This window comes from Hemiscyllium ocellatum, chromosome 24 (genome assembly GCF_020745735.1).
Source record: "Hemiscyllium ocellatum isolate sHemOce1 chromosome 24, sHemOce1.pat.X.cur, whole genome shotgun sequence".
NCBI classification, from domain to species: Eukaryota; Metazoa; Chordata; class Chondrichthyes; order Orectolobiformes; family Hemiscylliidae; genus Hemiscyllium; species Hemiscyllium ocellatum.
The window spans coordinates 53576479-53603135 of record NC_083424.1 but is presented as its reverse complement, the minus strand read 5'-3'; the positions used below and the strand labels follow the sequence as shown (position 1 = coordinate 53603135).

At 45.5% G+C, this 26657-nt stretch overlaps 2 protein-coding genes across 2 annotated transcripts in view; one reads left to right on the top strand and one right to left on the bottom strand.

Annotated features, from left to right (window-relative positions):
- The window catches only part of LOC132827255 (melanotransferrin-like), a 426978-nt gene that overhangs the window by 305910 nt on the left and 94411 nt on the right, over positions 1–26657 (top strand). The gene's annotated exons all lie outside the window — the stretch shown is intronic.
- LOC132827434 (ovotransferrin-like) lies at positions 1866–26633 on the bottom strand. The gene is made up of 8 exons (XM_060844122.1): positions 26519–26633; positions 22859–22915; positions 21785–21967; positions 18415–18577; positions 15951–16033; positions 7284–7462; positions 2700–2886; positions 1866–2339 (listed from the first exon to the last, which is right to left on the bottom strand). Exons 1-8 carry the CDS (start codon positions 26631–26633, stop codon positions 2290–2292), a joined length of 1017 nt encoding a protein of 338 aa, XP_060700105.1. The 3' UTR covers positions 1866–2289.

Genomic DNA, 26657 nt, shown 5'->3' with positions numbered 1-26657 from the left:
AGTTGGATGTGAATGTAGGAGGTAAGGTTAGTAAGTGTGCAGATGGCACCACAATTGGTGCTGTAGTGGACAGTGAAGAAGATTGTCTCAGCGTACAACGGGACCTTGATCAGATTGGCCAAAGGGCTGAGAAGTGGCAGATGAAGTTTAATTTAGATAAATGTGAGGCATTGCATTTTGAAAAAGCAAATCAGTTCAGGACTTAGACATTTAATGGTAAGGTCCTGATGAAGATTTCTGAACAAAGAGACCTTGGATGCAGGTTCATATTTCCTTAAAAGTGAAGTCAGGGGTAGACAGGGTGATGAAGAAGGCATTCGGCTTCCCTTCATTGGTCAGTGCACTGAGTATAAGAGCTGGGGTGTTATTTTTGTGGCTGTACAGGACATTGGTGAGGCCATTTTTAGAATACTGTGTTCATTTCTGGTCTCCCTGCTATTGGAAACATGTCGTTAAATTTGAGAGGGTGCAGAAAAGATTGACAAGGACGTTGCCAGGGTTGGAGGATTTGAGCTATAGTGAAGAGGCTGAACAGGCTGGGGCTGTTTTCCCTGGAGCGTTGGAGGCTGAGGGGTGACCTTATAGAGATTTATAAAATTATGAGGGGCATGCATAGGGTAAATAGATAAGGTCTTTACCCCAGGGTAGGGGAGTCCAAAACCAGAGGGCATAGGTTAAAGGTGAGAGGGAAAAGATTTAAAAGGGTCGTGCAGGGCAATTTATTCATGCAGAGGATGGTGCGTGTATGGACTGAGCTGCCAGAGGACATGGTGGAGGCTGGTACAGTTACAGCATTTAAATGGCATCTGGATGAGTATGTGAACAGGAAGGATTGAGAGATATATAGGTCAAGCGCTGGCAAATGGGATTAGATCAATTTAGGAAAGTTGGTTGGGATGGACCAGTTGGACTGAAGGGTCTGTTTCTGTGCTGTATAACTTTATGACTCCAACCAGCGAAGATGTTTCCTCCCGTTTCTCTCTGACTGCAGTTTTGCTCAGGATCGTTGTTGTCCCACCCAGTTACATGTGGCCTTGAGTTGTTGAACTGTCCACAACATTTCCATTTTTAAAATGTTTCACAGATTTTAACTCCAGAATCTTCCCGTGATTATGAGGGCAACAATGTGAGAGCAGCGATGGGAATGCATCTTTGTGCAGCGTATAAAGCCAGTGGTAACAATCCATTTTTCAAAGCCCTGATTTTACTCGGGTTGAAATTATTGGAGAGAGCTGGAGAACATGTTTCCAACTTGGAGTCCTTGGTTTATCACAAGCTCGAGAAATTGAGTCAACAGTGTGAGGAGCTCTGTAAATGCAAGCAGCAGCCTGGTTCTTCAGCTGATTCTGTGTCCTATACAGGGCAGAGCTCAGCAACATCAGCTGAAACATAATCATTCCAAATAATCCCTGGAACAGGACAAAGTGGCCTGTGTGGATGGGCTTCCTTCTCACATTCCCCGATGGGATGGACTGCTGTGAACATGTATCAGACCATAGGTAAGTGATACACAGGTTAGAGATGAACTGTAACACTATCTCCCCAAAGTTAAAAATCACACAACACCAGGTTATAGTCCAACAGGTTTAATTGGAAGCACACTAGCTTTCACATTCCTTCATCAGGTGAAGGAGCGTCGCTCTGAAAGCGAGTGTGCTTCCAATTAAACCTGTTGGACTATAACCTGGTGTTGTGTGATTTTTAACTTTGTACACCCCAGTCCAACACTGGTATCTCCAAATCATGACTGCTATCTCCCCAAACTGTGGGATCAGTGAATAGAGACACGATTCTGTTCGAATGGGTTTCATGAAACACAGTTAACATTTTTTTAATTTGACATTGATTTCATTTGTATTTAGCAGAACATTTCTGGGTGGATTCCTGCCCTGCTGTCTTGACAAAATGTGGGTATCAGCTTGGTTTTGAGGATTGGTTTAATTCCAGGGCCAGACTCACTGAACACTGAAACTGCTCAGGCAGCTGCCAGGGACCATCGTTATTGTTCACTGTCAAAATCACTGCCCAAGCCTGAACACATGCACCTCAGACAGCACTGAAGGCTCTTCTGGTACAGTGGTAGTGCCCGTACCCCGGTCTAGAAGGTCTCAGTTCAAGTCCAAACTGAACAGGTTGATTGAAAAAAATACTTTAAAAATGACACAGAAGAAGCTGATTTAGCAGTTTTCCCAATGTGTTAAATTGTGTGTAGGGAGGAAGCTAATTCTAGAGGGAAGGTTACAATCTGCATCACTCCGTGTCGTCAGGGTGTCAGAGTCGGTTGGAGTTTCAGACTTGTGAAGTACTGCAGGCGTTCTGTGAGCAGAATTCAAGGATTTCTGTTGAACAACGAGTACAGAAATTCACAATGAGATTTTCTCAATGCTGTAATGTTTGCTGCACTTCCTTCCTAACCTGCAATCTTCTTCCTGACCTCTCCGCCCCCTACCCCCACTCCGGCCTATCACCCTCACCTTGACCTCCTTCCACCTATCGCATTCCCCACGTCCCTCCTCCCTATCTTTTATCTTAGCCTGCTGGACACACTTTCCTCATTCCTGAGGAAGGGCTCATGCCCAAAACGTCGAATCTCCTGCTCCTTGGATGCTGCCTGACCTGCTGCGCTTTTCCAGCAACACATTTTCAGCTCGGCACTTCCTATATTGCCATGTATGCATCGAGATAAGGGAAAGGATTACCTGATTCTGTGCAACTGAAGACGGATCCTGCCACATTAGAGAATTCTTCACCCAAGATGCTCATGTAGTCAAGGTGGGTGGCATGAGCCAAGCATTGGGTGGAGTCTTTGAAAAGCAGGTTCTTTTCCCCGTATTTACCGGACTGGAAAAGCTGAAACTGCGCGTCTGAGCTCACCCCAAAATGCTCCTGTTAATTGGAAAGTAGACCATGGAGTCATGTACCAAGAGGGGAAGAATTAATGTAATACACTAGGCCAGCATGGTGCCCACGGGCTCTGTACACAGCGTGGTGCCCACAGTCTCTGTACACAGCATGGTGCCCACAGTCTCTGTACACAGCATGGTGCCCACGGGCTCTGTACGCAGCATGGTGCCCACAGTCTCTGTACGCAGCATGGTGCCCACAGTCTCTGTACACAGCATGGTGCCCACAGTCTCTGTACTGAGCATGGCGCCCACAGACTCTGTACACAGCATGGTGCCCACAGTCTCTGTACGCAGCATGGTGCCCACAGTCTCTGTACGCAGCATGGTGCCCACAGTCTCTGTACACAGCATGGTGCCCACAGTCTCTGTACTGAGCATGGCGCCCACAGACTCTGTACGCAGCATGGTGCCCACAGGCTCTGTACACAGCATGGTGCCCACAGGCTCTGTACACAGCGTGGTGCCCACAGTCTCTGTACACAGCACGGTGCCCACAGACTCTGTACACAGCATGGTGCCCACAGACTCTGTACACAGCATGGTGCCCACAGGGTCTGTACACAGCACGGTGCCCACAGACTCTGTACACAGCATGGTGCCCACAGTCTCGGTACACAGCACGGTGCCCACAGACTCTGTACACAGCATGGTGCCCACAGTCTCTGTATGCAGCATGGTGCCCACAGTCTCTGTACACAGCATGGTGCCCACAGTCTCTGTATGCAGCATGGTGCCCACGGGCTCTGTCCACAGCATGGTGCCCACAGACTCTGTACACAGCACGGTGCCCACAGTCTCTGTACACAGCACGGTGCCCACAGAGTCTGTACACAGCACGGTGCCCACAGACTCTGTACACAGCATGGTGCCCACAGGCTCTGTACACAGCACGGTGCCCACAGACTCTGTACACAGCATGGTGCCCACAGGGTCTGTACACAGCACGGTGCCCACAGTCTCTGTACACAGCATGGTGCCCACAGACTCTGTACACAGCATGGTGCCCACAGGGTCTGTACACAGCATGGTGCCCACAGACTGTGTACACAGCACGGTGCCCACAGTCTCTGTACACAGCATGGTGCCCACAGACTCTGTACACAGCATGGTGCCCACAGGGTCTGTACACAGCATGGTGCCCACAGACTGTGTACACAGCACGGTGCCCACAGTCTCTGTACACAGCATGGTGCCCACAGGGTCTGTACACAGCATGGTGCCCACAGGGTCTGTACGTTACAGCAAAAGATTTCCTACCATTTACCTCAAGCCTATCATCTTCTTCAGTGTTATTCTCATGAAGTATCCTACCCCTGATTTCCGAGTGATGCCTTACGACTCAAGAGTTCCAAGGGGCTTCAAGCCTGGAGTACTATAATTCTTAATTCCTCTCAGTGCTAACGTAAAGGCCCATCTCAGGGTCAATCTGCTCTGTGCAGCACAGAGGGAACAGTGCTGCCTTTCACTGAGTCTCCCGTCATATTCCCCGATCCACTGAAACTCCACGGGAAATTCACTGAGATTTTAAGAACACACTCTGTTAAATGTTTTGCACACACATTTTTTCAGGAAGCAGATGCAGATCATTCTGCGAGAATGTGCATTTCACCTTTACAAATTGACTTTAATGCAAATGACAAATTATGGACGTTATTTGGATAATGCAAACTTTCTACTGAAGTGGGATAGTGATTTCCTATTAGTGATTGTATACAGCGTGATTTTCTATTGCAGTTTCCACAGCGCCATTTTCTCTAGCATGAAGTTGCTGAGGAATGCAACTGCAGTGTTTAAAGCAGAACAACCTGCATAATTCTATGAAACATTGTCTTTAAATGGGAGAACAGAATAGGCCATCTAGTGGAGCTGTAATCAGGACGGCTCTTAACAACAGAATGACTTGCAATATGGTAAAAACAATGACTGCAGATGCTGGAAACCAGATTCTGGATCAGTGGTGCTGGAAGAGCACAGCAGTTCAGGCAGCATCCAAAGTGCAGCGAAATCGACGTTTCGGGCAAAAGCAATATCAGGCAATATTATTCCTGATGAAAGGCTTTTGCCCGAAATGTCGATGTTGACTTGCAATATACCCACTGAGGGCTATCAGTGAGTCTGAGCACTCAGCTTTAACAGGCACATCTTCTCGTGTTAACCTCACTCCTGTTTTCCTCTCCCTGACTCATCAAGAGATTTTGGTTTGGTCAATTCGATGTGGTCTTGTGAACCCATTCCCCGATCTTCGTAGGTGACTTCTCCGAATCTCGAAACAAACTCGCAGAGGAATCCACCAGTGAAGAATTTCCAGTTATCCAAGATGCTGTGAGCACCCCTTCCTCAAAGGGCCTCAGAAAGCTCTCCAAAGGCCTGGGTTTAGCTGCTGCTAGAATACCAAAGGTGACTGGTCAATTCCTGGCTAATGGGTCCGCAAATGAACTACTTCAGCTACGAAGGTGGGTTGGAGAAATTGGAATTTTTCTCGGAGACGGAAAGGTTGGAGGAGACTTGATAGAAGTCTTCAAAACCATGAGGGGTCTGTACAGAGTACATAGGGAGAAGCTGTTCCTGCTCGCAAAAGTGTAGAAAACTAAAGGGCATGGATTGAAAGTGATGTGCCAACAAATAAGGTTTTCAGATGGCAAATGGTTCGATTCTAGAATGCCCTGTGGGGTAGTGTAGTAGTGGGGGGCTTCAAGTGAGATATTCAAGAGGGCAAGGATACAAACCATGTGCAAGGACGTAGGCAAAAGGCAGGAGAATGGCTCAATTGGAGAGTCAGTGTTAACATGATGGGCTGAATGGCCACCTTCTACACCATAATAATCCTTTGACGCTGTGACTGCCATAGTTCCACCAGCAGACTCATACATAGACCATTGGTGAGCTGACTGCTCCCAGGACCTTTATGGTATGAATTATGGTATGGCTCAGTGGTGAGCACTGCTACTTCACAGTGCCAGGGATCCAGGTTCGATTCCACATTCAGGCCACTGTGTGTGGAGTTTGCACATTCTCCCTGTGTATGTCTGGGTTTCCTCCGGGTGCCCCGGTTTCCTCCCACAGTCCAAAGATGCGCAGGTTAGGTGAATTGGCCATGCAAAATTGCCCATAGTAGGCAAAAAGTGAGAACTGTAGATGCTGGAAATCAAAATGTTGATTAGAGTGGTGCTGGAAAAGCACAGCAGGTCAGACAGCATCCGGGGAGCAGAAAGATTGACGTTTCAGGGGCTTTTGTCCAAAATGTCAATTTTCCTGCTCCTTGGAAATTGTCCATAGTGTCCAGGGATGTGCAGGCTTGGTGAATAAGCCATGGGAAATATGGAGTTAGGGTAGTGGGGTGGGTCTGGGTGGGATACTCTTCAGAGGGTGGGTGTGGACTCAATGGGCTGAGGGATTGAAGGCATTCCATAAATTACTGCAAAACCTGAAGGTTCCCGGTGATGGGATTATCCATCCAGGAATAACTCGTGGGGCCCTGGTCAATTGTCAACATTTGAGTTCTGTCGGCATTTTTGGATGCTTGGAAATCTGCTGTGCAGTCAGATCCCACCCACTTGCTTTGCTGACCAAGGAAGATCTGAACATGGTACACTGCTCACAGGAACAAAAATATGTTCATGCAACAGGAATGGAAAATACTAGAAAAACTCAACGTACCCATGGTCAGGCCTTGGGTATGGCGGTATTTCCAGCGTTTTCTATTGGAATTTGGTTCATGGAATTTTGTTCTCATCTTTCAACCCTGCCATGTGTCTAGCAGAGCTTTAACATTACTGAGTGGGCAGGTAGTGTCTCAGTTTAGCCATGTTTATTGAAATGCAGCACTCCCTCTGTCTGTTCTTTAGTTTCTTTCTGGGGGGACGAAAGTATTAGCTCAGCCTCAGCTTGAAAATGACACATTGTTATTAAGTTGCACCTTTGGAATTGCCTTATCTTTTCCTTGTGGAGATTTATTCCATCTATTTCAGGATATGGGGCCCTGGTGATAGCATTGTGGCTGAGAGTGAGCTGCAGTTAGAATTTGATTCCACTCGAAGCAGAAACCTTGTCCTTGCTGTATCCCATCTGCTGGTCTGGAGCAGCTCCTGATCCACAGGGGTGAGTCAAACAGCAATTTCTCAGTTTGTGCTGAGCAAGTCATTGGAGACAAGGTGGGGACAAAGAGGAGAAGCCGGCATAAGGAAATCAAGGAATGAAGTTACATGTTTCTGCACTAGGGTGAGGTGTGCTGTGATTTCTACATATCTCCCTGCCCCTTGGTGTCCACTATCAGTTGGGCCCCTTTGATATTTTTGATTCGAACCTTTCCAATATGAGCCTAGTTCTTTTCTTCACAACGCTGCGTGAGTAATACACACCCCTGAAAAAGGCACCGACCTGTGATTTCATCAGGAAGTCGTAGATTTTGGTGGCAATGACCGACCTGGTCATCACGATGTTCGGAGGGATGGAGCCCAGGTTGCACCTCTCCCACTCAGTGACTGGAGCACGTTCACCACCCGGACACAGCAACTCAAAGTGGTCAGGACTCCAACCGTCAGCCCATTCACTCAGACCTGCACAAGGGATAGTCAGTGGAGCTCGTGAGTGTTTTCAGTTGATACGGTTTCCTTTCAAGATCTCAGAAAACATTAAAGTGTTGTAAATCGGTGTGCAATTTCTTGTGAACACATTAACCAATCCACTTCATGCTGCCTGCCATGTCAGTTTACTGATGTCCTGTAGGACATGAAACCTGTTGTCCTTATCTAATCTGGCCACCGGGTGACTCCTGACCTACACCAATGTAGTTAAGCCCAACTTTATCCCTCTAAGGTGGTCTGGCAAACAGTTCATTCAGATCAAAACACGAGAGCAAAGTCAAATATTAGAAATGACTAATAATAATAATAATAATGCCATGCTCAGTTCATCCTTTGTCGTCCTTCTAATGACACCTGGGAAGTTGTGGTGAAATTTGGGGGAGTTGTCCCATTGGTAAAGCAATAACCTGAACCCTCCAAAATCATTCTCTCCAGCCAACATCCCTTCATCACCTTTCCTGACTACCCTGTCCCACCAGCAGGACTGACCCACCAAAAGTAACCCGGTTCAGTTGCACACATAGAGACATAGAAGATGAGAACAGGAGTAGGACATTCGGCCCCTACACATCATTTAGAGTCGTAGAGGTGTACAACAGGGAAACAGACCCTTCACTCCAACCCGGTAAAAACAAGGACTGCAGATGCTGGAGATTGAGCGTGGTGCTGGAAAAGCACAGCAGGTCAGGCAGCATCCGGGAAGCAGGAAAATCGGCGTTTCAGGCAAAAGCCCTTCATCAGGAATAGAGGCCCCTTCAGTCCAACCCGTCCATGCCGACCAGATATCCCAACCCAATCTAGTCCCACCTACCAGCACCTGACCGTATCCCTCCAAACCCTTCCCATTCATATACCCATTCAAGTACCTTTTAAATGTTGCAATTGGGGGAATCCAAGATGGCGGCGACCCAGCAAGTCTGAGTCTACAGTGCTCCTCCCAAGACTTGGGCAAAGTGGGTCACCCACCCCCACCACACTCACCAAATCATTTAACATAGTTTTTACTTAAAGTAATTAATTACTTAGTATTAAATTTAAACAGTCTAGTCTCCTGTAAAAATGACTAAAGAGAAGAGAGCCCCCTCCCCCACCCTCTCCAGCTGCAGCTGAGGTGTCCACAGCCGTCCAGGGAGACTTACCTACAGTAACAAGCCTTGTGGAAATCATCTCCAAACCTGACGTGAAGATCAACTTCTTCATCGAAGAGCCCCGGAGCCAATGGGACTCACTCTCGGCCGCGCTACAAAAGCATGACCGAGACATCGAGAAAATTGAGTGCTGAGTTGGAGGGGCAGAGCTAAAGCCCGCGACCTCCGAGACCATAGCAGTATCGGCCGTAGCTGAGTCCGGACTCTCAAACAGCGAGTCCAGACCTGAGAGAATCACATCAACGACCTCGAGAATCGAGGCCATCGAAAAAATATTCGTTTGCTGGGCCTTCCCGAACGGGAAGAGGAAGGCCAGCTTACAGCATTCCTCGAACGGTGGCTTCCACAGCTGTTAAATCTGGAGGCTGGATCAGGCCAGGTAAGGGTGGGATGGACCTACCGGGTTGCAGTACACGGGCCCGGCTCAAACCAGTGCCCACGCCCGGTCCTGTTCCAGCTGCAGAGCTATAAGGAGAGGCAGATACTCTTAGAAGCTTCCAGAAATCTTGGGAAAGATCCCCAAGCCATGATCTATAAAGGATCCAAGATCATGTTATTCCACGACTTTTCCCCAGCTCTGGTCCAAAAGCTCTGGATACTACGGTTTAACCATGAAGGGTGCGTGTATAATTTAGGTATGGCTAGCAACCCATCAATGATGTGGGAGACCATCAAAGCGAGGTTTGATCATCTCCTACTCAGCGACCCAGAAAAAATTGAAGGGAGAACACCAGCGTCTGCTTGAAGCTCGCTTAAAAGCAGCTGAAACAACATACTCTGATAGACCTTCTACTATCAAATTACAAAGGATTACAGCCCTTAGGACAGCTCTAAACGCCACGCTTACCCAAACAGCTCAGAGGGAAATATTATTTGCAAAACAAAGACTATATGAATTTGGCGATAAACCGGGTAGATACTTAGCATTTCTTGCAAAGGAGAAAAAGGCCCCTCAAACTATCACGTCTATCAAGGAAAGTACGGGTATTCTGACTCATGATCATAAAAGGATTAATGCAATCTTTAGAAAATTTTATTCTGATTTATATAAATCGCAGGATTGTACAGACAGGGCTAGGAGGATGTAGTCATTTTTAAAAAATTTGGCCTTTCCAGACCTAACTCCGGAACAGGTATCAGTCCTGAATGTTCCCTTAACAAGAAATACTTGATGCAATCAGGCAACTTCAGAGTGGTAAGGCACCGAGCCCAGATGGCTTTCAAGCTGAATTCTATGAAGAATTTACAGGAATATTGGCTGGTCCACTTATGGACATGTATAACTATGCATGTAGTCAGGGCTGTCTCCCGCCTTCGCTGAAAGAGGCGATATCTCCCTTATTCTCAAAAAAGGAAAGGACCCAGAAGATTGTGCGTCATACAGACCAATATCCTTGCTAAATGTAGATTTTAAAATTCTTTCTAAAACGTTAGCCATTGAGGCTAGAAAGGGTATTGCCACACATCATAAAGGAGGATCAGACAGAGTTTATTAAGGACTGTAGATCATCCAATAATGTTAGAAGGGTTTTGATTGTGATTCAAGCCTGCCATCAGGGAAGGATACCAGGAGTAGTAGTCTAATTAGATGCAGAAAAGGCATTTGACAGGGTTGAATGGTCATACCTGTTTTATGCATTGGAAACGTTTGGCATTGGACAGGTGTTTACCAAATGGGTCTCAACACTGTATAACGATCCCAAAGCAGTTGTGATTACCAATAGATTAGGTTCGGATAGCGTCAGTGTGGGTAGGGGCTGCCGTCAGGGATGTCCTCTCTCGCCATTGTTATTTACGCTAATAATTGAACCACTAGCAGAAGCTGTACGGGCTGATCCCAATATAACGGCCCCGAGGATTGGTACAGGTAAACATAAAATTACCCTTTATGCAGATGATGTTCTTCTATTCCTCAGTAATCCTCTGATGTCCGTACCTCGCTTAATCCAAGTTATTATTAATACATTTAGTGCATTTTCAGGCTATAAAATTAATTTTTCAAAATCGGAGGCTATGCCAATGGGCGGCCTTGCTAGTGTATCCCACCTATTGGATGGATCCCACTTTCCCTTTCGGTGGTCCCTGGAGGGTTTCTTGTATTTAGGCATTTTTATTACCCCAGTATTTGGTCAGTTATACAAGGCTAACTTTGTGCATTTGCTGGAGAGGATAAGGCAGGACCTCCAGCGATGGGGAGACCTGGCTGGGCACAATAGCACTAATTAAAATGAATGTCCTGCCCCGTCTCCTATACCCTATGAGAATGTTCCCGGTGATGCTGCCGGAATCATAGACGGCCCCTCATTAAGCTGAAGAAGCTACAGCTTCCACAGGCAAGGGGAGGATTGGATTTCCCAGATTTTAGGAAATATCAGTTAAGTTCCCTACTAAGTTACATAGCTGATTGGGTCTTGTCTGATCCGCAATCAACCTGGCTGGACATCGAGGCTTCTCAAGTAAAATACCCACTTATTAACCTCTTATTTTCAGACAAGAGGAAAATCATTACAGATCACTATAAAAACCCTATAATACTAAACACAATTAAAGCTTGGAATATAATGCGGCAAAATGAGGGCAACTCACATAAAACATCCCCCCATGCTCAGATAGTGGGAGCATGGGGGTTTCAACCGGGCCTTACAGATGCCACATTCAAACTCTGGAGATCCAGGGGTATCTCCTGTTTAGGGGATCTGTTTAAGGAAGGGGTCCTGATGTCTTCTGAACAGCTGCAGCAGTAATTTGGATTACCTAATGGTGATTTCTTTTGATACTTCCAAATTCAAGATTCCATACAGAAGACGACTATGCTATTAGATAGTCTTTATAAATCAGATAGAGAACGTAGTGTGTTATGTCCAATGGGGGTATCTTCGGTCAGCACTATTTATCATTTATTACATGATGAAGTATCAGGAGATATGGACAATTTGCTTAAAACATGGGATCAGGATTTGGGACTGGAAATCCCTATAGAGATGTGGAATGACATTTGGGAAAATGCCAGAAAAATCTCCATCTGCAACAGAACTCAGACCATTCAGTTGAAGATACTTCATAGAGCCCATATAGCACCAGACACAGTTTAAGACAGGAGCATCTCCAATGTGTCCCAAATGTAAAATAGAGGTGGGCACTCTTGTACATTGCTTATGGACCGGTCATAAGATCCGTAGATATTGGACTAAAGTAGCAAGCGCTCTGACAGAAATCTTAGGAATGGAAATTAGAGTGGATCCAGTATCTCTCCATTTGGGCTTTTCCAGTTTACCCTCCCTGGATATGCACGGGAAGAGATTATTTTCTATTCTCTCTTTCTGTACAAGGAAAAATATTGTGGTAAACTGGGTGGCTGAGGGCCCCCCCTGGGCTTTCGAATTGGCACAGGATAATCATGGAATGTATTTCCCCTGACTTCCTTACAAATATGGTGCACCAAAAGACCAAATTATTCCATAAAATATGGCAGCCCTTCTTGAATTACACAAATACAGATATTTCGGCCATCCTAACAAGGGCTTTTATTTAATTGAGGTGGTGAATCTGGCTGGTTTGGGGCCCCTTGGGAGAGGAATCCCGTACGAATACCGGTTTTGTTACGGTTTGATGTTAACATATTCCGAGCATGTATCTCACTATCCAATTTCTGTGTTATTTGTCATTTTTTTATTTCCCCTGAATAATGTAAGAGACTTAATTATACACTCTGGTTAGTTGTAGGTGAGATTAATAGTTAGTTGAGTTTATTTTTCTCTTGGTATCTCTTTTTTTCTGTTTGATAAATTTTGGTTATTATTTATTTAAGACTTAATTGTATATCAATGTTTATACTTGGGGGTATTTTTTATTTGTAAACTTGTAAAAATATGTGAAATTTTCAATAAAAATATCTATTAAAAAAAAGTCACAATTGTACCAGCCTCCACCACATCCTCTGGCAGCTCATTCCATACACGTACCACCCTCTGTGTGAAAAAGTTGCCCCTTAGGTCTCTTTTATATCTTTCCCCTCTCACCGTAAACCTGTGCCCTCTAGTTCTGGGATTCCCCCATTCCAGGGAAAAGACTTTGTCCAATTTGTTATGATTACTGCTGATCTTCGAGATCAACACCCTAATCCTGTCCTCTCCCCCTCCCCTCCCCCTCCCATATCCCTTGATCCCTTTAGCCACAAGGGCCATATCTACCTCCCTTTTGAAAACACAATGTTTTTCAGCAGGAGTGAACACTCCATGGGCTCACCACTGTCTGGGTTAAAAAAAAATTCTCTTCATACCTGATCCTTAAATTATGACTCCTGGTTCTGGACCCTCCCATATCAGGAACACCCTTCCTTGCATCTGCAATGTATAATCCTATTGGAATTTTATAGGTTTCTATGAAATTCCACCCCTCATTCTTCCTCACCAACTCAATCTATGTCAATCCTACCACCCCAGCAATCGCTGCACTCCCTCCATCACCAGCACATCTGTTCTCAGATAAGGAGACCTGAACTGCACACACTACGCAGTTTGCCTTCTTCACTGCCTGCTGCGCCTGTGCACCCTCAGTGACTGGTACACGAGGACACACAGGTCCCATTGTACATTCCCCTCACACAATTTACGGCCACTCAAATCATAATCCGCCTCTCCCATTTTTGTTAACCAAGTGGATAACCTTTACCCGCATGATGCTGCATCTGCCACTCCCTCAACCTGTCCAAATCACACTGCAGAGTAAAAAGTGAGGTCTGCAGATGCTGGAGATCACACTGCAACCCTCTCTGCATCCTCCTCACAGCTCACCCTCCCATCCCTGCTTTGTGAGATCTGCAAATTTGGAGGTATTACATTTAATGCTGTCATTTAAATTATTTACGTGTTGTGAATAGATGGGGCGGTCGTACTGATCCCTGCAGTACCTCTCTAATCACAGCCTGTCATTCGGAAAAAAACATTTATTCCTAATGTTTGTTTTCTGTCTGTGAAGCCATTTTCTATCCCCAATCTCAGGCATCTTAATTTTATCATCTTCCTGTTTCTCAGCAGAGAAGTACAAATGCCAATTTTCAGGAATTTGATTCACAGGCTGTAGAACCTGATAAGCACGGTGGCTCAGTGGTTAGCACTGCTACCTCACAGCGTCAGGAACCCAGGTTCGATTCCAGCCTCGGGTGACTGTCTGTGTGGAGTTTACACATTCTCCCCATGTCTGCCTGGGTTTCCTCTGGGTGCTCCAGTTCCCTCCCATGGTCCAAAGATGTGCAGATTAGGGTGAATTGGCCATGCTAAATTGCCCGTAGTGCTAGGTGCATTAGTCAGAGGGAAATGGGTCTGGGTGGGTTACTCTTCGGAGGGTCAGTGAGGATTTGGTGGGCTGTAGGGGAATCTAATCTAAAAAAGACTAATGTGCTGTGTTCCAGAACTAGCCACCCCACTAGCCAAACTGTTGTAGTACAGCTACAACTCCACTTGACAGGCACCTACTTGGAAATGTGGATCATCCCCTGGGTGTATCCTGTGCACAAGAGACAGGATAAATCCAATCCAGACAAATTCCACCTCATCAAGCTTAGTCATCATCACAGTGATAGATTGTGTCATCAACAGTGCAATCATGCAGCCCTTGTCCATGCTCTTCACCAATCCCCAGTCTAGGTTTTTCCAGGGTCACTCAATTCCTGATCACATCATTCCCTCCATTATTCCAGAAGTCAGGTGACAGTCACTGCCCTTGACTACAAAGCTACAATTAACTGAGAGCTGAATCAACGGGTCCTTGCAAAACTGAGGGCAATCCAAAATAAAGGAGAAAGATTGGGTAGTCATATCCAAAACTGAAGAAAATGCTTGTTGATGTTGGAGGGTCAGTCATCTCAGCTCCAGGACATCTCTGCAGGAGGTCCTCAGGGTATTGTCCTAGGCCCAACTATCTTCAGCTGCTTCATCAATGACCTTCCCTCCATCAGAAGGTCAGACATGGGGATGTTCACTGATGACTGTACAATGTTCAGCACAATTCATGACTCCCCAGGTACTGAAGCACTCCATGTTCATTGTCAGCAAGATGTGAACATCACTATCAAATTTTGAGCCAATAAGTGGAAAGCACTATTTATGTCACATGGGTTCTGGGCAATTACCATCTCCTAGGGCGTATCTAACCCTCATCCTAATGGCATTATCATGGCTGAATCTTCCTATCAACATCCTGGCATTATCATTGTCCAGAGATTAAACTGGACCAGCCAAATAAATACCGTGGCTACAAGAGCAGGTCAAAGGCTGGGAATTTTAATTAAATATATCAACTCCTGATTCTTCTGATAGCCTGTTGACCAACCACAAGTCATAGGTCAGGAGTATGACAGAGTATTCTCCATGTGGCCTGGATGAGTACAGCTCTAACAGCATTCAAACGGTTTGATACCATCCGAGACATTGCTTGATTGGCACCACATGCATCACCTTCAACGTTCACTGTCACTGACAACAGAAGGGACATCACACTTGGAAGTAGGATTAGGCCATTTGGCCCTTTAAGTATGCTATCCTATTAAGTAGATCCTGACTCCACTTTCTGGCTTGCAGTTCATAACCATTAATCCTTTCTCTATTAAAAATTGACTTATGGGAACAAACGATGTGGGTATCTTGTGCAGATCAAACAAGGTGCTCAACAGAAAGTTCAAAAATTGGGAGCTTCACCACCTGGAAGAACAAAGGCTTCAGATGCACAAATATACCAATACCTGGCAAATGCTCCTCCAGGTCACATATCATTCTGAAATATATCATCATTCATTATGTCTCACTGGGACACACTCCTGGAATTTTGCCACATGGACTGTTAAGTTTTCCACTTAACTTATTTCGACTTTTCGCGCTATTGTTTGTATTTTAACAAGAGGGTAAGAATACAGTGCTTAAAGCTGCATAGTGTAACTAATTGAATTATATCTGGAACACAGTACCTTATGCTTGTCTTTAAATAAAGATTCGGGTTTAGTCGATTTGCTTGTTATATTTGAAGGGGGTTCGGTCTGGTCCATTGCACTTAAGTTTTTTTTCTTTTGAAGGCTCTCATTTAACTTTCTTCCATCGCCCTTTCAGGCAGCACATACCAAACTATAATATTTGGCACTGGGGAAGATGACACAAGGAGAAAATTTCATTTCTCAGAGTTCGATATTGTTAATTTTGGCCCAATCAGGTCTTGCCACACCATGACTATCGGATCACGAATCTTCACTGATTTCTAACCAATTCACCGTGAATATAGAACATGACGTGCACACAATCCATATCAAAATGTCACAAACTCACTCTCTATGTTTTCCATTAAGTTATGGTGTTCAAGGAAGGCAACATCTCCAAAGCTCTTCCCATTGGGATTCCCAACTAAACACCTGGAAAAGCAGCACACATGTCACAAATCAATAGCAATCATTTTACTCTGGAGTTTCAGGAATACAAATACATTATTTAATCCTGACAAAGTATCGAGAAGATAAGTTACATCTTCAACAGAATGAAATGCACCAAGGCAGCACACGGCATTATAAAAGGAGGTGAAGGCACTGAACGGCTTCAGGAAAGAGTAAGTCAGATGGTTCAACACTTGGGAAAAGTGAGCTTTCAGAAGTATTTGAAAGGAGGAAGGAGGAGTGGAGGAGGAGCAGAGAGGTGTAGGGAGGGTATTCCAGGGACTTTCAGCCCAGGCAATTGATGGGATGTCTATCGCTAAACTAAAATGGCGAATGCGTAAGTTGCCAGAATTTGAGAAGGTCAAATTTGAGAAGGTAATGAGGCTGGAGGGGGTTACAGAGAGAGGGAGGGGGGTGTAAGGACTGGAGGAGATGACAGAGTTAGGGAGGGGGTGTAGGGGCTGGAGGAGATGACAGAGTTAGGGAGCGGGTGCAGGGCTGAAGGAGGTGACAGGGATAGGGAGGGGGTGTAGGGGTTGGAGGAGGTGACAGATTTAGGGAGGGTGTGTATGGGATGGAGGGGGTTACAGAGATAGGGAGGGGGTGTAGAGGCTGGAGGAGGGTACATCGACAGGGAGGGGGTATAGGGGCTGGAGGAGGTGACAGAGATAGGGAGGGGGTGTAGGGGCTGGAGGAGGTGACAGAGATAAGGAGGAGAGTAGGGGCTGGAGGGGTTACAGAGTTAGGGAGGGGATGTAGAGGCTGGAGGAGGTGACAGAGTTAGGGAGGGGGTGTAGGGGCTGGAGGAGGTGACAGAGTTAGGGAGGGGGTGTAGGGGCTGGAGGAGGTGACAGAGTTAGGGAGGGGGTGTAGGGGCTGGAGGGGGTTACAGAGTTAGGGAGGGAGGAGGCTATGGAGGGATTTGAAAATAAGAAAGAGAAATTTAAAATCAAAAGAAAGCTGGAGCAGACCCAGCGTAGGCCCGCAAGCAGAGATGTGTGATTAGCAAACAAAACTTACTTTGAGTTAAAAGACAGGCAGTGACAGTTTAGATATTCTCAGATATACAGAGGGTCAGTCAGGTGGACTTAGAAATAGCCATGTCTCGCAGTAACATGGATGAGGCTTTCAGCAGCAGTTCCACTCAGTTGGGTCAATATCACACAGGGAGAAATCGGGGATGTTAATGATGGCACAAATATGAGCTCATCCCAGGATCAAAAATCACACCAAGTTTTTGAGAAACTGGCTTCATTTCAAGACTGTTACTAGGAAAGGAATGGAGTTGGCAGTTGTAGATTTGATGAAAATGTTCCCAGAACTTGTGAATAATAACTCAGCAAGTTTATTCCAACTCGGAAGAATTCCGGTTGATTACCCTTTTCGGGGTCCTCCTAACTATCTGGTCCACTGTATTCTTTGCACACATTTCTCTCAACCCAATCTGCTGGCTCTGTCAACATTCAAAACAGCTTTAAATACATGCCGATGTCCCCATAGGCTTTGTTAGGTTTAAACAAAATGAGGAAGTGCTGTTTCACTTGGATAAGGCCTTGCTCAGAGAGACGGTTGGATGCTGGCACAGAGTCTTCCAGGCTGAGATTATTCGGCAGGAAATCTAGTAACATGAAGAAAAAATGGGCACGTGACAGAAAGGCAAGACCTAATTGAAGGGCAGAATACAGGACAGATTAGAGAGGTTGAATCCCATTTCGATGTTGGTTTCTCAATTAACGTTCCCTGAGGTTTGTTTGTGATGCCCCATGTCTTCTTCCACATCCTGGACTCACTGTCAACATTCAATGTCATCTCAAGAATCCCCGTGAAAGCCCATCTCATCTTTGTTGTCAGTTTCTCTGCTCTCCCAAAGTTCTTTGGGCCTGAGATTCTGTGAGTGCCTGGAGCCTTGCCTGTCAATCAGTCCTGGATGAGCTAAAGCAGTGGGGTTCAGGAACTGGGAGCTAGTACAGCCAAGACTGTATGTGAACCTTCCAAATGGCCATTTTAAGGGTGGGGCAGTAGTGGGGTGGTGGGATGTGGGGGGAGGGGGGGTGGATTAATGATGGGGAACTCTATCTGACGTTTTCGTTTTCTTCCTAACATGTGGCACTGAGTCCAAAAGTGACTCACAAATTGATGTGGTACCTGAGATTAGGATATAGCCTTGGACCTTCCTAGTACTGACATGACATGAATAACATGAATGACATGACATCACATGACATGAATACTCAGAAAAGGAGTATTAAATATCTCACTTATTTAATACCTTTCACAATTTCAGCACATCCCAATGTGCCTCAGACCTGATGAATTAAAAAAAGCAGATAACCTTTCTCAGCCGATAATAATCCAACACTTACCGCAAGGCGCCCAAATTGCCATAGTAAAGTTCATCATGGTTAGCTGCACACCTTTGATTAAATAATTTCATCCCAGCTCGCTCTCTTCCAATGCAGACTTTACAAAGCTTCCCTTTAAAATTCATTCCAGGCATACAGCCTTTGCGGAAATAGTTTGTAAATGCTAGAAACCAGAGGCAGAGAAAGAGGCTAACTTAATGTGCAACATTCAGAACTTGTGGTCACATCGCAGGGTCAAAGTGCATTGGGAAAAATGTAAACTCGATGGCTGGGCTAGATCTGAAAGTCCCACCCTAATCTCCAGTTCTGTTCTGCAGTGAAGGAAGGCAGCAAGTACAGGAACCTCCACACTGCTAACCAGAAGTGTTGACACCATATTCTCAAAATGAAAATTCACCAATTTCAGAACACCTGCAATTTTCAGGAAGGCAGAACAATAGCTTTTCCAAATCTCATCTGGTCAGTAGGGATTTCGAGAGATGAGAACCATGGATTGAAGATCAGAAGGGTCTAAAGGATGACAGAAGATTATGTTGAACATTTTAGGCTTCATCAGTAAACACTGCAGCATCAATTAAAGTGAGTTATGACAGTGTTGTTATTGAAAAGGTAAGTGACACATTTAATAATATGTTTCCCAGTTTATTACTCCTGATACTGACATGCTGTCAATTGAGACAATATGATTTTAAAAGTGAAAATAATACTTGACTATTTCAAATTCTGGACAGAATTCTGAGCTTTGGGCTGTCTTCAAAAGCATTAGTGGATCCTGCTCAGCAGGGTTTGTTTACACAGCTGTTCAGAGACTATCAGTTTGAATATTTGGGTATTTTCTAAACAACTGCCAACAGGGTGAGTACACAAAATTATCCAATGGAATATCAGCTTGTTAATATTCACAGCTTCAGAAGCTTCTAAGTAGAATAATTATTTTAAAAGTGGATATCAAGTTATGTTCGTATATTTTGACATGTTCATGAGATTTTCAAATATTACCAAGTCTTATTATGGGATTTGTGAGTTCTACTCATAACACATATTGGGTGAGCTGGTTGGGGGAGGATTGTATGGATAAGGGAGAGGATTTTGGGGTAAGCATTAGGGGGACCACTGTGCAGAACCAGTCATATGTCACTGTGAATGTTACTGAACTGCTCCAGTTTCAACAATAAGGGACATTTAAGAGTAGAGGGTCTGTGGTTTTAGAAATATAAATAATTGATTGTGAAAGGGCATAAATGTAAGAGGTTGAGGGCTGACCTTATAGAGGTTTAAGAAATCATGAAGGCCACTGATAAGGTGAATAATAAGCATCTTTTCCCCAGGGGATATCAAAACTATCGTTAAGGTGATAGGTGAAAGATTTAAAAAGGACCTGAAGGTAACTTTTTCACACAGAGAGTGGTTCCTTTGTAGATTGAACTGCCAGAGAAAGTGGTAGACGCAGGTACAGTTACAACATTCAAAAAGTATTTGGATAGGTACAAGAATAGGAAAGCTTTAGAGGGGTATCGGCCAAATGCAGGCAAGTGAGTCTAGTTTAGTTTAGGAAATTTGGTCAGCATGGGCGAGTTGGACCATAGAGTCTGTTTCATTGCTGTATAACTCTATAAGCCCCCATCTCCATTTTTAGGCCTCACACATGTATAAGGAGGCCTAACTCCAAGACACTGCCCTATCTGTGGAATAAAGAACCCCATGGCCCGCACTATGGGGCTGAAGTTAAGATTACAATGTTGGGAAAATTGCCGACTCACTATCCCTACCTCTGTGGTGAAAATCAGGCTCTAAGATGTGTAACTAACCTGTTCAAATAAGGTTGCCTTTGTGTCAAGTCCATTATTGTTACTTTTTATTCAATAACAAGATGTGGCTATCACTGGCTCGACCAGCATTTATTACCGATTCCAGTGCCAATTGAGAAGGTGGGGGTGCCGTAGGGTGACCCACAATGCCCTTGGGGAGGGAATTCCAGGAATTTGACCCAGTGACAGTGAAGGAACAGTGATATATTTCCAAGTCAGGATGGTGAATAACTTGGAGGGGAGCTTGGAGGTGGTCCTGTTCCATGTATCTGATGCCCTTGTCCTTCTAGATCCAAGTAGTTCTAGGTTTGGAAGATGGTGTCTAAGGATTGTGTGCTGCTGAGCAGTGGTGGTGGAGGGAGTGGATGTTTGATGATATAATGCCAATCAAGCTTTGTCCTGGATGGTGTCAAGCTTCTTGAGTATTGTTGGAGCTGCCCCCATCCAGGCAAGTGGGGAGTATTCCATCACACCCTTGACTTGGGCCTTGTAGATGGTTGGGCAGACATTAGAGAGTTAGGAGGTGAGTGACCTGCTGCAGGATTGCTAGCCTTGGATCTACTCTTGTACCAACTGTGTTTGCACAGTGAGGCCAATTCAATTTCTGGTCAATGATAAAGGTTCAGACTGTCCTGGATAATCGAACAAACTAGGAGCAGGAATAGGCCGTTTGATCCTTTGAGTATGTTCCATGATCAGATTGATTTCCATATCCCAACCTGTCCCATGAACTTCTGACTATCATCTTAGTCCCAGTTGCCACTGAGTGCAGAATGACCTCCAAGGCTAAGGAGGTGAATTTCAAGACACGGCCCACATTCCTGGTGTCACTCCTCACCTCCATCACTCAGTGTGAGCAGCAGGGTCTTTGTGATGACTCAGGCAGTTTGGTAGCCTGCTGTTTCACATTGCGGTATGGGAACGTGGGCCTGAGGTATCTCAGGTGACCTGCAGGCGCTGTGTCTGAGTAGGGCAACTTCACTCACATCCCTCCTGTTGTCCTGGATTGGATAATGAGGTGGCTAACTAGGAAACTGCTTCCAGTAACAATGCAAATTACACCCAAACCCTGAGACATTAAACACAAATAGAAATTACTGGATGCACTGCCCAGGTCTGAGAAGGCAGCAGCTGGGGTAATGTTTCAGGCCAATGCCATTTCATTGTATCTGTTAACTTTCATTCCGTAAAGGCTGCCTGAGCTTCCAAATATTTCCAGCATTTTGTGTCAGCAAGTGTTATCCCCACTCCCACACTCATCCGTTTGGTCCTGGTGTCAGGCTCTTCCTGTTGAAGTCCACAGTAAAACCCTGTCTGTTGTTGATTTTAGACTTTTGATCCACCCAGCCTTTTCCCTGTCACTCCTTCAAACTGTTTCATGAATTCAATGAACAAAACTGTACGAGTATAATTAAAAATATTGCTTTTAGAACTTTTAGAAATTTTCTTCTGGAATTTCTTGGAGATTAATGAGCAATTCCGAGACACTCCAGGACAATTCCGGCAATACTGCATGGAAGAACGGTTACATTCAATCTCCACCTCACCCAGGTCTCTCTTACCCTTATTGATGTCGCAGGCGTCAGTGCGGTTTCGGTCAGGCCGGATGGTGTATTTGGTCAGGAGAAGCCAGCCTGCTGGGCTGTACAAGTGGCCATGGCAGCTTCGCCGTCCCGCCAGATTAAAGATGGTCTCACCTCGGGAAGCCTTCTTGACCACAGCAAGGGCATAGACTGGAGGCAGGACTGCAGCAGGAGTATAACAGGGTGCAGCACGTGAGTAAATGGAGAGCTCTTCATTGTGCACAGAGGACATTTTCCACATCAACTGTGTTCAGAGATGGAGAAAGTGAGGGCTGCAGATGCTGGGGATCAGAGCATAAAAATGTGTTGCTGGAAAAGCGCAGCAGGTCAGGCAGCATCCAAGGAGCAGGAGAATCGACGTTTCAGCCCTTCTTCAGGAATCGGCTGCCTGACCTGCTGCGCTTTTCCAGCAACGCATTTTTAAGCTGTGTTCAGAGATGGTATGACCCACCCTCTGCAGCAGGTGGAGCTTGAAGACAGTTCTCCTGGAAGCTGTCAGGTAATATCCCTACCTTTGAGGCAGGAGGCCTGGGTTCAAGTTGCACCTATTGCAGAGATGTGTATTGCTGAGTAGGTTAGTTAGGAAGTAGGATTGAATCCCCACCACTCACACTGACCCTCATATCACAGGGAGTCGCTCATCACCCTCAATTTTCTGTCACCATGGGCTCAATGAACTTGTTTTCATTTGAAGCCTATTTCGTGGGCCGACTGCTTCTGGCTGTTCACCCCAGTCAAAGCCTCCGAGATAAAATGGATCAGATAATGCCCCCCCTCCCATCTCACTGAGTTGACATTATTGTAATCAGATGGTTTTCAAATTACACCCAAACCCTGAGACATTAAACTCAAATAGAAATTACTGGATGCACTGCCCAGGTCTGAGAAGGCAGCAGCTGGGGTAATGTTTCAGGCCAATGACATTTCATTGTATCTGTTAACTTTCATTCCATAAAGGCTGCCTGAGCTGCCAAATATTTCCAGCATTTTCTGAATCTACTTCAGATTTCCAGAATGTTAGGTCTTTTTCCCAACTGTTCCTGACCACCGTACCTTCGGCCTCAAAGTGAGTCTCTCCATCTTTCCCACTGGCCTCTGGACATTTCTCCCCTGAAACACAGAAGGGATATAAGCTATCACTGAGTAACACATCACTGTGACATTTACACACATGATTTACACGGTATTGGGTGTGGTGCATGACATGAGTGCACTGATTGACCTGTGCTACAAATGGCGAGTGTGTCATGATAAAGGCCACCACTAAATAGGCACCACATTGAGGTATTGAAATTCTTTGGGGCGGCAGAGTATGTTTTTTCAGCACACTGGGCTATTCAGGCTGTGAACCCAGTCCTGAAGGATCCATCATGTGACCTCCCTCCCACAATTGCCATTCCCCAGTCAAAGTTAAAAATCACACAACACCAGGTTGTAGCCCAACAGGTTTATTTGGGACACACCAGCTTTTGGAGCGCTGCTCCTTCATCGGGTAGCTATGATTTTTAACTTTGTCCACCCCAGTCCAACACCGGCTCCTCGACATCATGGATTCCCCAGTCAAAGTTTTTTTTACCCATCATTCACATCTAACAAAGAGGCAACAGAATGAAAAACAACATTGGAATGGAGAATAGGTCGTACGAGAATAGGTTGAGAGTGCTCGGCCTTTTCTCATTGGAACGGCGAAGGATGAGGGGTGACTTGATAGAGGTTTATAAGATGATCAGAGGAATAGATAGAGTAGACAGTCAGAAACTTTTTCCCTGGGTACAACAGAGTGTTACAAGAGGACATAAATTTAAGGTGAAGGGTGGAAGGTATAGGGGGGATGTCAGGGGTAGGTTCTTTACCCAGAGAGTGTCAGGGGCATGGAATGCGCTGCCTGTGGGAGTGGCAGAGTCAGAATCATTGGTGACCTTTAAGCGGCAATTGGATAGGTACATGGATAGGTGCTTAAGCTAGGACAAATGTTCGGCACAACATGGTGGGCCGAAGGGCCTGTTCTGTGCTGTATTGTTCTATGTGTTGTATGTTTTCGCCGCTGGGGTCTCCTCCCTTGGTTCCTCTCCATGCTGCTCTTGAGGTTAACCTTCAGATGGTGGAGGTGGTGGTGTGGGCAGGGCATGCACAATTTTCAACTTTAATAGTCAATTTACACTCGATATACAGCACAAACACAGACCATTTGTCACAGGCAGTCCATGCTGCGTTTAATGCTGCGATCACATCCTGACCTCTCATTCCTCGCCAAAGTCAACCATCTTAAATTCCACTTGTCCAGTTCCCCTTTACATTCATCCACACTATTCATTCAAACCATTCCTTGAGTTACGATATTCCATAATCTCTACTCTTTTGGAATTCCACGTTAGATTGCTAACATCATTGCCTCTGGTTTCAGACGTCCAAACGATGATGCTAATAGTCTTCAGTTACCTTTTCCTTCCCAGCTTGTAATCTCTCCATTTCCCAAGATTTTTAAAATGACCCCCTCCAAGGCCAGCACATCCTTCCCTGGATATGGAGCACAAAACTGCTCACAATATTCAACTTGCAGTCTGACCAAAGCCTGATACGACCTCAGCAGTACATCCCTGCTCTTGTCCCCTTGCCCTAGTGGAATGAATGTTAGCATTACATTTACCTTTCTAACTGAACCTGCGTATTAACCTTAACAGCATCTTGAACTGGGACTCCCTTTGTGTCTCAGATTTCCAAAGCCTTTCCCCATTTACAAAATAGTCTACACCTCTGTTCTTCTGATCAAAGTGCATAACCTCACACATCGTACTCCATCTGCCGCTTCTTTGCCCACTTTCCTAACCTGCCCATGACCTTCTGCAGCCTCTCCACTTCCTCAATAGTACCTGTCCCTCCACGTATTCTTTGTGGTTCCAACACTGATCCCTGCAGAACTCCACTAGTCACCGGCTACCATTATGAAAAAGATCCTTCATCCCTACTCTCTCTTTTTGCCAGTTAGCCAATACTCTATTCATACAAGTACCTAGCCCCTAATACCATGGGCTCTGCCCCTAATACCATGGGCTCTCATCTTATTTAGCAGCACCTTGTCACATGCTTTCTGGAAATCCAAATAGAATATGTCCACTGGCTCTCCTTTGTCTAACTTGCTCATTATCCCCTCAAAGGATTCTAACAGATTTGTCGGGTGTGACATCTCTTGATGCCAAATACCCTACAATCTCATCCTTAATAATGGACTCTAAAATCTTACCAACAACAGAGAGCCTGTTAACTGGCCTATAGTTTGCTGTCTTCTGCCCCCCTCTCCTCTTAAATAGGGGAATTTCATTCAACATTTTCCAGCTCTCTGGCACCCTCCCTGACTCCAGTGACTCCTGGAAGTTCACCACCAATTCCTCTACAATCTCCTTCAAAACTCTTTCAAAACTCTGGGGAGTGGTCCATCTGGTTTGGGTAATTTATCCATGTTCAGACCTTTCAACTCCCCCAGCACCTTCTCCTTAGTGAGACAGCCACTATGCTCACCTCTGCCTCCTGCCTGTCTCTCTTGTGAAGTTCCGGTATGCTGCTGGTATTCTTCACGGTGAAAACTCGTGCAAATGACCTTTACAGTTCCTCCATTATTCCTTTGCTCCTCATTACTCCTTCTCCAGCCTCACTCTCCAGTGGCCCAATGCCCACACTTGCCTCTCCCTTACCTGTGTGGCTATCTTAAAAACACTTGCAATCTTCTTTTATATTACTAGTTAGCTTAGCGTCATATTTCATCCCCTCCCTCCTTATTGCCCTTTGAGTTGTCCTCTGCTCATTCCCAAACCTCTGGCTTCCCACTGAGCTTCACCACATTGTATGCTGTTCTCTTTTGCTTTGATCCTGTCCCTGACTTCCCTTGTCAGCCATGGTTGCCTCATCCTCCCCTTAGTCTGGTTTTGCTTCCTTGGGATAACTTCCTGTTGCGCCTCCCAAATTGCTCCCAGCAACTCTTGCCGCTGCTTCTCCACCATCTTCCCCCCTGCTACACTCTCTCAATCTGACCAGCCCCTCCCTCATGACTTTGCAGTTACCTTTACTTGACTGCAATACTGTTAAATCTGATTCCAGCCTCAAACTGTGGGGTGAATTCTGCCTGATTGTAGTCACTGTCCCAAGGGATTCCTTCACCTTGAGCTCCCTAATTAAGTCTGTCTCATTACACATCACTAAAAGCAGAATTGCGGGTTCCCTAGTGGGCTCTATCACAAGCGTTCCATCTCATAGATATTCCACAAATTCCTTTTCTTGGGATCTGCTACCAGCATGCTGAAAGCTCCGCCATGATTATTGTAATAGTGCCTTCCTTATATACCAAATCTATCTCCTGATTTACTTTCTGCTCTACATCCTGACAACTGCCAGGAAGCCTGGACACCATACCCATCAGGTTCCTGAACTCCACCCGTACAGACACTAAGCTTTCCTACCCTATATGGCATGTTGCTTTGGATTCAGTGCCTCTCCCTTGGAATGCTTCTGTCCTGTTTCTGGAGCTGCAAGTAAAGATGCATTCCAGGAATCTTGGACCACAAATGTGTAATTGGTGCCCGGATCCAACTGGTAACATTTAATGTTGATCATGTACGCAATGCAAGGCTTCATTACTGGGCACCTCAGCCAATTATTACAATATTCACCAGCATTTCTTTGCAATATGAAGGAAGATACCAAACAGATGTGACTGTTTACCATAATATTCCGTCACCACAGGAGCAAGGCCGCAGTTCCCAGCGATGTAAGCATGTGATGCATCAAGGGAGGCCGCATCCACCTCATCCTTCTGCAAAATAAAACGAAATTTCATTGTTTCACGGGGGAGTCTGGGCCC